This window comes from Rhamphochromis longiceps, linkage group LG13 (assembly GCF_057381845.1).
Source record: "Rhamphochromis longiceps isolate RC_006_pf linkage group LG13, R_longiceps_female_GT1.1, whole genome shotgun sequence".
Lineage (NCBI taxonomy): Eukaryota > Metazoa > Chordata > Actinopteri > Cichliformes > Cichlidae > Rhamphochromis > Rhamphochromis longiceps.
Window position 1 is genome coordinate 19,491,147 of NC_140569.1, and position 10,835 is coordinate 19,501,981.

General features: G+C 42.0%; 4 protein-coding genes across 5 annotated transcripts; all 4 read right to left on the reverse strand.

The window, feature by feature from the left end:
- Positions 1–215: 215 nt before the first annotated feature.
- LOC146655720 (dual specificity phosphatase 29-like) lies at positions 216–2,717 on the reverse strand. Of its 2 annotated transcripts, none has more exons than XM_085428285.1 (4): positions 2,457–2,717; positions 1,116–1,301; positions 769–992; positions 216–671 (listed from the first exon to the last, which is right to left on the reverse strand). In XM_085428285.1, the coding sequence occupies exons 2-4, from the start codon at positions 1,292–1,294 to the stop codon at positions 445–447; spliced, it is 630 nt and encodes a 209-aa protein (XP_085284411.1). In that variant the 5' UTR covers positions 1,295–1,301; positions 2,457–2,717; the 3' UTR covers positions 216–444. The 2 variants fall into 2 exon arrangements, with proteins under 2 accessions (XP_085284411.1, XP_085284410.1); XM_085428284.1 differs by having other exon boundaries at positions 217–671; positions 1,116–1,306; positions 2,457–2,709.
- Positions 2,718–3,002: 285 nt separating this feature from the next.
- dusp13a (dual specificity phosphatase 13a) lies at positions 3,003–6,083 on the reverse strand. The gene is made up of 7 exons (XM_085428283.1): positions 5,662–6,083; positions 5,301–5,426; positions 4,977–5,218; positions 3,932–4,148; positions 3,712–3,834; positions 3,422–3,639; positions 3,003–3,323 (listed from the first exon to the last, which is right to left on the reverse strand). The coding sequence occupies exons 2-7, from the start codon at positions 5,423–5,425 to the stop codon at positions 3,094–3,096; spliced, it is 1,155 nt and encodes a 384-aa protein (XP_085284409.1). The 5' UTR covers position 5,426; positions 5,662–6,083; the 3' UTR covers positions 3,003–3,093.
- A 736-nt stretch (positions 6,084–6,819) lies between these two features.
- LOC146655722 (dual specificity protein phosphatase 13A) lies at positions 6,820–9,313 on the reverse strand. Its single transcript, XM_085428290.1, has 3 exons — positions 9,171–9,313; positions 8,781–8,998; positions 6,820–8,697 (listed from the first exon to the last, which is right to left on the reverse strand). Exons 1-3 carry the CDS (start codon positions 9,293–9,295, stop codon positions 8,486–8,488), a joined length of 555 nt encoding a protein of 184 aa, XP_085284416.1. The 5' UTR covers positions 9,296–9,313; the 3' UTR covers positions 6,820–8,485.
- On the reverse strand, positions 9,293–10,633 carry LOC146655723 (dual specificity protein phosphatase 13A-like). Its single transcript, XM_085428288.1, has 4 exons — positions 10,277–10,633; positions 9,981–10,195; positions 9,696–9,900; positions 9,293–9,574 (listed from the first exon to the last, which is right to left on the reverse strand). Exons 1-4 carry the CDS (start codon positions 10,486–10,488, stop codon positions 9,553–9,555), a joined length of 654 nt encoding a protein of 217 aa, XP_085284414.1. The 5' UTR covers positions 10,489–10,633; the 3' UTR covers positions 9,293–9,552.
- Positions 10,634–10,835: the final 202 nt, after the last annotated feature.

The following is a 10,835-nucleotide window of genomic DNA, read 5'->3' on the forward strand; positions in this document are numbered from 1 at the left end:
AAATAAAAAAATGTGTCTTTTTGTAACAAACCACTAGTAACAAAGTGCCTAAAGACAAATTCAGATGGATTCTTTGCTATGTTGCCTGTTTTGTATACACACAACACTGGCTCATCATGTGAAACATAGCATTAGATGGTCAGTTACAAGGACTAGGCTGAAAATGACAGGACAAGTGAAAAAGCAACAAATGTCCAAAGAAAAACTTTAAAAGAACCTCAGGAAGCCTGGAGAACTATTCTTTAAGACCACTTTAATCTTATGAAAAGGAAATCTTTTCTACATGAAAACAGAGTTATGGACTGAATCAGAGTGAGTAACTTAATGAGATTCATACTCGGTTACTGAAAACATGACTTTAATTATATATTAAAAGAAAAAAAATAATATCCATGAAAACATGACATGAAGTTAAAATACATTTTTAAGTTCCTTTCTTAGTATTTACTGTTGGTCCTGTGTTTCTTTCTTTTGTCTCAGCCTTTCCTCCTGCAGTGAAATGTCCAGGGCTCTGAGCTGTTTTAAGAAGCCGTGATTGGGCAGGATACAGCGGCGCTGTCGCACATGCTCAATTGCGTCCACTACAGTTAAATTGTGTTTCATCATCAGGTATGCCAGGACCAGTGTCGCTGACCTGCTCCGGCCCATCACACAGTGCACCAGGACCTTGTCTAGAAAAAATGAAGATATATGGATTTATTAGAAACAAACAAACTTATCCTCCAGATAATGAACTCAAAGGTTTCCTCAGAGTCCCGGAGGACTCACTCTGTGGGTGAGCGAGGGCCTCGTGGATGAAATTTGCTGCAGGCCTGAAGTACTGGGACATGTTGAAAGTGGGTTTGTCATCAGCCTCTACACCATAATACTGGATTTCCATGTCTCTGTAGTACTGAGCACCAGTCAGCACATTATTCCACTTTCCCTCTGCTGCATTCAGGATATGTGTAATCCCCAGATCCTTCAGACCAGGCCGCTCCAGAGCAGTTTTCCTGTGTTTATGCAAACACAGACTCAGTATGAAGCTGTCATCATGAACTTTTGACACAATTGACTGAATAGTTGTATAAGGGCTGATAAGTACAATGACATCTGCAGTACTCAGATTTACGCACTCATCCCCGATGTAGACATCTGGCCAGACCTCGTTGAAGTGTGTGTAATGAGCTGTGGTGCCGGTCCAGAACAGCTGCTCAAGGTCTAATGTTCCTGGAGTGATGTAAGCGCTGTCTGGGTCCACCTGAACAGCTGCATATGGGTTTCTACTTCTGGACTTCACCATGCAAGAGGACATTGTTTTCCTGTGCTGTCCACAACACACACACACACACACACACACACACACACACACACACACACACACACACACACACGCCTGAAATTAATCACCTCCTGCACACTGCCATCTGTCCCAAAGCTCTACAGGGATCTAACATTACCACCTATATGCCAAGGATGTTTATGGAGTCCATGAGCATTTTTTCCTAAATACTTATCAGTCATTTATAAGCAACATGCCAAAAATTAACCGGCTCCAGCTTTTCCAATGTAAACATCTGGTTTTACCTTTTTCCAAGCTGTAGTTTTTCCTTTCTGTTTTCTCTCATTTTTGTTGAAACAAAAAGCAATGAATCAAAAAATGAACGATCAATAGTGAAAATAACTGTAAACCTAGTACATCACCCACAGAAACAATGGCTATAGAAGATGTAGGAAGACCAGACTTTTAGAAAAAATAATGTTGTAAAGAATATTTAAATGGTTTTATTAATTTAGGGATTTTACAAATTCATAAATGAAAGCAATATTCTCTTTTTGTATGCCAGTTAAGATTAAATTATTATTAAATACTGCATGCAACTTTGAAATCAGTGTTACTATGGAAACACATTAAAAAATATGTATGTAAGTAAGAAACGTGAAAAGGGGTTTAACTATGATTGTCCACGATCACACAAACCGTATGTTGTCATTCAGTATTCTGTGTAATATTGTTGTGTATTATTGTGTGCGCAACACATGCTGTTTCTTGGATGTCACGTACAAATTCAAGCGACAGACGTGACATTTTCTGTTTGCATCATCGCTGCTGGTGCTGCTTAACTGATCATACATTTTGCAATATTAATAATAAACAATAGCAGAATAGTACACGAGATATCGGGAGCCAAATAGGAATTTAAATGACTTTTTTTAATCTCGCTCTCCGCTAATAGATTCACATTAATTATACCAATTTTTCAAAGCTTTTAGGACCCCTGCATTGGCAGCCTTGTTCTTCATCTAGTCACACTTCATACCAAGCCCTTCATGCACATTCTTTGAAACACTGTTCACACTGAAGTCACACTGAACTGAAACCACCAATGATCCACGAGGTGTGTGACATCAAGTCGGGGGGGAAAAAAACAGATATTAAATAAAAACGAGCAATTTAGTATAAAGAAACGACTCACCTCTGTTAAATGTGGATCGCAGACTTCTACTTTCCTCAGTGGATGTCAGTGTGTGTGTGTGTGTGTGTGTGTGTGTGTGTGTGTGTGTGTGTGTGTGTGTGTGTGTGTGTGTGTGTGTGAGAGAGAGAGAGAGAGAGCGAGTTTGTGTCCGGTGGCTGTACATGTGTGTGTACCAACAGGAACCTCCCTCAGGAGGAAGCAATGAAGACTGAAATACAGACCTGGAATGGTAACTGCTCTCTCAGGCTCAGTGTTTAACATGATATTTTTAGGTAGTTAGACTACAACACCTGATCTCTCCACATGGCATGCTTTCATAATGTAATCCTGTATATGAGACCCCTAACATGACAGCACGCACTGTTCAGGCACTGTTTTAAACAGAAACAAACTCAGTTGTTCAGTACGAGTGGCATCTTGCATCATCAGAGGAATGTCACTAATGTGTGGACAGCTGCAAGAATCAGTCACGATTCGTCAGTGCCGAGTTATTTCTGGAGGCCTGAAAAAGTCAAGGGAATAAAATAGGTGACACGCAGACCTTTTTTAAAGTTTTAATTATTTTGATAGAAACGAATTAAAATAACACAGGTTGCCAATCAAGGGAGGAATGAAGCGTTCCTGAGTGTGTTCATTATCAGGATGTGTTGGTACAGTCCTCCTCTGGGATCTGTCTGCTCTGTGTATTGAGGCTCAGTTCCAGCTGCCTCAGCTGCTCCAAAAAACCAGAGTTGGGTCCAATGTCTCGATTCAGACGCACAGCAGTGATAGCCTCCACTAACAACAGGCCCTGGCAAATCATCAGGTACGCCAAAACCAGCGCTCCAGAGCGGCTGACACCCATGGCACAGTGAACAAACACCTTCCCTGAAAGACATTTTGATCAGTCCTTTTAATAATAGCTGAAAGTAACTCGCAGATTGCTTAACATTAATGTATGCATGTCTATTTGCTTAGCCTCTAACCATTTTTCTTCAGCGCACTGTCAATGAACTGTGCGGCTGATCTGAAGAAAGGCTGGAGGTTGAACTCTGGGTGGTCTGCAGCTTCAACAGCGTGGTATTCCACTTTGAGGTCTCTGTAGAACTGCAGGCCTGTGTTAATGCGGTGTCGTCCTGCTGCAGCGTTTAGTATGTGAGTTATACCCAGAGATGAAAGTGTGATTTTATCTCGTGCCACAGACCTGCATACACACACGGCATACAGACTGATTTACTAGAATATCGTTTTTGATACATTTGAGTTTTCCACTCACTCATCTCCAATGTAGAGGTTTGGCCAGACTTGATTGACGGGTGCCACCGGCTTCCTGTTTGTCCAAAGGATGTTCCTCAGCTCTGTCAGAGATGCCGTTTCTTCCTGCCGGGCTAAGTGACTCCTGCAGCAATAAAGATGTGTGTGTGTTGTGTGTGTGTGCATATGTGTTTGCATATGTGGATGCTTATGGGTTTGTGTGTGACTGATTGTATCTTTACAGTGTTTGGGCCTGTCTTCGTCTCCTCCTCTCTCTCTCCAGGCTCATGTCGAGGCTACGGAGCTGCTGCAGGAAGCCTGGGTTTGGGCAGATGTCTCTATGCGGCCTGACAGCGGCTACTGCCTCCTGCAGCCTCAGGCCCTCAACAATCATCAAAAAGGCCAGCACCAAGGTTGCAGATCGACTCACGCCCATCAAACAGTGTACAAACACCCGTCCTGGGATTGAGATGATAAACATTACCCTCAATACCATTTATAGATATATAATGCTGTTAAAAAGTATTTGCCTCCTTCCTGGTCTGTTTTTTTTTTTTTTTCACATTTGTCACACTTAAATGTTTCAAATCATCATCAGTTTTTAAATTGTGATTTCATTCGTTACTACCTGGTATGAAAAAGTAATTGTCCCCTCTTGTTAAATCATGAATTAACCATGATTAACAGCATTTTTTGGAAAGCTAAGTTCAGTTTCACTCGCCTGATTACTGCCAGGCCTGATGAATCAAGAACTCATTTCAATAGAACCTGTCTGACAAAGTGAAGTAGGCCAAAAGACCTCAAAAAGTAACACATCATGCCGAAATCTAAAGAAACTCAAGAACAGATGGGAAACAAAGTCCGAAAAGTGTTACAAACCTTTGAAACTCCAGCAAATCACAGTGAGGGCGCAAATGCACAAATGGAGGAAAACTGGAATATGTCTGAACCTTCCCAGGAGTGAGCAATGTGGGTAGGTTTTAGACCTGTTACATCTCCTGCAAAACTAGCACAGCTTTTCATATAAGAATGTCATACCAACAGTCAAACGTGGCGGTCGTTGTGGGGCAATCACTTTTTCACATAAGGCTTGAAGAGCTTGAAGAGCTTGTTCTGCTTAATAAATGAAATCCTAATTTTAAAGCTGGAGCCAGAAACCAAATCTAAATCCAAACTAAAATAAGGATTCCTTATTTTAGTCAAGAATAAAATCTAATCTCATTAGATGGTGTGGCTGTATGACACTGAGATCTAATCCAGCCACATGCTGTAACCCTGCCCACTTGCCTCCCATGGCTAGTGCAGCTCTGATGTATCTTGCTGTTGGATAGAAGAATGGACTGAGGATGAAGTCCATTGCATCATCAGCTTCAACACCATAATAATCCACTGACATGTCTCTGTAGAAGCGCGGGCCAGTGTTGACGTAGAAATAGAGCCCGTGGCCTGGGTTGGGGGTTCCATGAGCAGCATTTACAATGTGAGTAATGCCCAGATTGTGAAGAGTGCCCTTGTCACGAGCTGCTACCCTGAAACACAATAGCACACTCAGTGCTGCACGAGTGCAGAATGTTTATAGATGTGTGTGCATGTTAATATGTGCACGCATACTCATTGCCTATGTAAAGGTTAGGCCAGACTTGATTGACATGTCCAGTCGGTCGTCTGTCAGCGAGCAGAAACTCCTGCAGCTCTGAGACAGAGGGAGGTTCATACGGAGGATCCCTAAGAGACATACTGTACAAACACACAGACACTCATAAATCGCACAAACACATGTCATTTATTAGCCCTTCACTATGAAAAGCTTCTGTAAATGTTAATGTTTGTTATGTAAACTTATTAGTCATCCCAGCTTCTTTTAACAACACAGACCTGAGAGTGGGATTTTCTCAAGATGCCACACATGCTTTCTTTCTAAATGTTTCTTACCTGAAAGATCCCCCAAACCAGCCCAATCTCATGAACTTACCTCACTTCGAGGCGCTTCGGTTTCCTCTCCTACTCTGCCTGCTCTTATTTGTTCATCACAGTCACACATAGCTGGGGTTGTTTCCTTTTATAACTCTGTAATCATACACTCAAAAGTGACAAAGTTATCTAACATACTGTGTTCACTGTTCAGGCACTCAAAACCCATTTTATTCATGGTGAATGCAGACCTGATGTTTCATTCTCATGGGGCAACCCTGAGCCTTATCCTGTGAACTTTAACATTAGCTCACATGTTTCCACGATGACTGTGGACTGTTATGTAACACGTGGCTGCTCTGCGTGTGTCTGAGTTGCTACCCTGCTGCAGAGTAAAGCCTGCTGCTCTGTCCCTTAGAGATGTGGATGATATTCACCAGTGATTTATTAGCTTTATCTGCTTTTAATCTGCTCATACTGATTTAGGCTGTTTACTATCAAATAACCAATTAAAGAAAGGAAGACTGCATGACCTTAGGCGTGCAATAGTGCAACAGTAACAGTTGGCATAACCTCACTTTTATTTTGGAGTTCTCATCCTATATTTTCTTTCTGGTCCCTGTCAGAATTATAATGTTTTTATCTTTTGGGTCTCTTCTTACTCCTGAGCAAACACCTGATGGCACACCTACACTTCATCATCCAATCAAGGCCCAGCACTATATCTACCAGTCTCCACCAGTTTGTTCTGTCAGCTTGTGTGGTAGCAGAAGTGCTTTTATCTGCTTTTTTCAAGCTGAATTTATTTCTTGTTTGTTTAACCATTTCCTGCTTGAACTCTTTCCTGTTGTTCAAGGTTTCCTCTGCGTGCGGACACAAAACCCACAGTGGTAATAGGTCTCCAGTTGGTCCAGACACTACCAATCTCATCCTGACAAATCAATTACCCTTTAAACTGCCACTTCAGAGTTGCCTTTCATGCATCTAAGTTCAACTAATGACCAAACTTAGTAAATAAACCTTTGCTTTGCCATCATTTTAAAACTGTTTATGTACACAGACCAGCCACTTTATTAGGTACAAGAATGTGACCGTGACTCAAAGTTTTAAAACAGGAACCAGTAAGTAATGTCACCATGGCTACTTCCATTTCGATACATACTCACGGGCCAGTCTGTTCAGTACACCTGTTTAATTGCTTGTTAATGCAAATATCTAATGACTTACATTTACATGGCAGCTAGTCATTGCATTCAGGCATGTACACATGGTGAAGGTGACCTGCTGAAGTTGAAGCTAACCACCGGATAGGGGACGAAAGGTGGTTTAAGTGACTTTGAATGTGGCATTGTTGTTGGCAGCAGACAGGCACCAACAACCTTAAATATTCCTGAAACTGCTGATCTACAAGTGGCTGCAGCTCAGGAGGTAGAGCAGGTCATCTACTAAATGGAAAGTTAGTGGTTAGATCTCCTATGTCAAATATCCTTGGGTAAGATACTAATCCAAGTTGCTCTGTGATGCATCCAAAAGAGTGTACATGAATGTTAGATAAAAAGCACTTACTTGGGGGGAAAAGCGCTTGTATGAATGAGTGTAAAGTTGTATAACTTCACATTATTGAATTTTTGAAGTTTTGTGCTCAGGTGAAGTAGAAAAACGCTATATATGAACCAGTCCATTTATCTAATGTGATTTCCCCACACAACTCTGTCTAAAAAGGTCATCTTGAAGCCAGACTGCTTCAAGCTGGTACGAAGGCAGTATAAAGTCATGTAACCACTTGTCAAGGTCAACTTGTTACAACAAATGTATGCAGAAGAGGACCTCCGAACGTATATCACATTTAACTTTGGCTTACAGCAGCAGAAGACCACAGTGGGTGTGGCTCCTGTCAGAAAAGAACAGTTTGCACAGACTCACCAAAATTGTGCAACAGCACACTGGAAAAACATCAGCTGTTCTGATGAATCTCGATTTCTGCTGCGACATTCAAGCTGATGGTGCTGGAATGATTGTAGAGATATTTTGTTGATACACTTTGGGCCCTTTAGTACCAGCTGAGCATCATTTAAACACCACAGTTGACCTGAGTATTGTTGCTGACCATGTCCATCCCTTTGTGACAACACTGTACCATCTTCAGATGGCTGCTTCCAGCAGGATGAAAGACTGTGTCACAAAGCTCAGATCAATAAAAACTGCTTTCTTGAACATTTAAATGAGTTCACTGAATTCAAATGGCCTCCACAGTCACCAGATCTCAATCAAACAGAGCACTGTTAAGATATACAGCTCAGCAATTAGACATACCTGTTTTTGTCAGATTGATTAGGCAATATTAAGTAAGCTCTTGGCAATTAAAAAAAAAAAAAAAGCAAAATGAAACAAATAATTATTTTATTTGAGGAATCCTTGACTAAAAAAGTAGGTGTCTTATCAGGAAAACTGTTCAAGGTTAAACCTTGTTAGAAGTCAGATATACATATTTTTGAACATTATGCATCTGACCAAACAATTTAAGTGAGATTTGACAAAACATTAATGGGTTTCATAAAACTGTCCGTACATAGCATGTGAGCAGGACTCCTAACACTCACAGAGAACATTTGAATATGATTTAAATATGAAAAACAAACCAGGAGAAACATGACATAAAGGCTCAGTGTGAGCGCTGCTGCTGCTGGACTGTAGAAAGGCAGCAGACAACCTCGAAAATAAAAATAAATAAATAAAGGTCACTCCAGACTTACACCTGCAACTACATCAAACAAAATCTAATTACACATCATATTTACAAACTACTGATCGCCAATTAGAGTGGAGTTCTACATATGGAGAGGTGTTCATTAATCAAATGAAGGTGCAGTGAGGAACAAAGGCTGTCAGAGAATAGGACACAGCCTCCTCTTTCGTGTCAGCTGTTCATCCAGCTTGAGGAGGAGGGACAGGAAGTTCCGGTTGGGGTAAATGGCTCGTTTTTGGACAACATGCTTCAGAGCATCTCTCAGAGTAAGACGCTGCCACAGCATCAAGTACGCTATGACCAAAGTGGCCGATCTACTCACACCCATGATGCAGTGCACCAGAACTTTTCCTGTAGAAAAGGATGGAAAATATCATGAGGGCCAGCTCTTGAAAAGAAAAAAAAAAACAGTATAATATTCACATTCAGTTTACCATCTTTGCTCATCAGGGCTTTGTGTATGAAGTCAGTTGCAGGTTTAAAGTACTGACTGAGGTCAAAGTCCTCTGAATCCTCCGCTGGGATGCCAAAGTAAACGCAGGTGTTCCCATAAAAACTCTGGTCACCAATGCTGCCCTGCTTGGAGTGCGCTGCGTTCAGGACATGAGTGATGCTAAGCTTATGCAATGTCTTTTTATTCTGTGCTACAGCCCTGTAGACATGGAAAAAGATGGAAAAAAGAGTAAAACTAAAGAATAGAACAGCCATGTCTAGTGTCTATAAATGCTAAATAACTTAAATGTAAAAGGAATACAAATTCTCCTTTTCAGCAGGCATTTCTCTCCAACAGAATTCAGAAAGATGTTGTACAAAAGCACACTCACACATTTCCTATGTACAGGTTGGGCCAGACTTCATCCACCGGTGTGAGCCCCACAGGGCAGGAATCCAAGATGACCTCCAGTTCTTTAATGAGTAGCAGGTCCTGTAGCTGTTTGCTCCTTGACATTCTCCCCGGACGCAGACTGCTCCTTCAGCACACCCCCGCACTGCTCTGGCTGTCTGTGCCCACCGTCCCCCTTCCCACCGAAGTCTACAGCTCGGTGAGAGGCATGAGCAGGTGGTTGTTTGAACGCTGCTTGGCTCCAAAATTAGCTCTCTGTGTTCAGTGTGCTCTCGGACTGTCTGGATGTAGTTATTTAATGTTGTAACGCTGTAGCATTGATTGGTCTGTTCACTGATGCTAAAAAACCCCAGGGGGAGAATTCAGGAGCTCGCTCTGATACCACTGATGTCACATTAGAAGAGGACAGGGGAGGGGAGTGAATGAAGCTGAACACTTTGGTTTATACATGCAATAAATGGTGCAAATGGAGGAGGAAATAGAGGGTTGTTTCTGGCTTTCTTACTCTGGCTCGTTTAAACCATCATCCTGCAGTTTTTGGTCCAGGTCTATGAGCTGTCGCAGGAAGCCTCTGTTGGGAAAAATCCAGCGCTTCTGCTGCACACAACGTATAGAGGACAACAGACTGAGGTGATGATGAATCATCAGGTAGGCTAGGACCAATGCAGCTGAACGACTCACACCCACAGCACAGTGCACAAACACTTTCCCTGAAAGTCAGAAAAGGCAGAAACAAATATAATGAAAACTCAGATCTGTATCATCCTCTCTGAAAATCTGCTTGCAGTACCTCCTGATGTCAAACCCTGGTGAATGAACTCAGCTGCGGGGTAGAAATATGGCGAGAGGTCAAATGTGGGGAGGTCGTTGGCAGGGACTCCGTAATATTTCACTGTGGTTCCATAGAAATCATCACTACCTTTACAGCAGAGTTTACCATGTGAGGCATTCAGCACATGAGTGATCCCTAGCTGGTAGAGCCCAAACTTGTCATGAGACATAAACCTGACACAAACAGCAGATGTAACACATGAATACAATCCAGATGTGCATATGTTGAATTTAAATCCAGCTCACGATACTCACATGTCTCCCAGAAACAGATTCGGCCACACCTCGTCTCCATGTCGACAGGAGCGTGGAGCTGAGTGTAAAACCACCTCCAGATCCTGGAGAGATGGGATCTCCCACTTTCTCTCTGATCCCCCTGCCACACACTTCTCCTGTTTTGGCTCCAAATCTTGTATATCACATATCATCCCTGTGGCAGCACCTGAGGAGGACTTTCTGTCTGTCATTGCAAAGTTTTTACAATGGCAGACAGTCTGCTTTGTTCTTTACCAAAATGAAACCAAGCTGCACTCTGCTGCCTTCGCCTTGACTCTCTTTCAGCAGCAGTTCCACCTCACTCAGCCTCTGACTGTCAAAAACAGGTGGCTCATTGGCACTGGTTCTCAGTCAACCTCTCAAGCTTGCTTTCCAGTTATGGCAGACTCAACGGTACAATCTGTAGGAAAGGTATATGACATGAGATCTACTTAAACGTGATAGAAAAAACTATTTAAAAACATTTATGTTGAGAATATAATTATCTGTTGAGAGACCAAGGAGACCATTTGAGTACAATAAACTCATTGTTATGTTC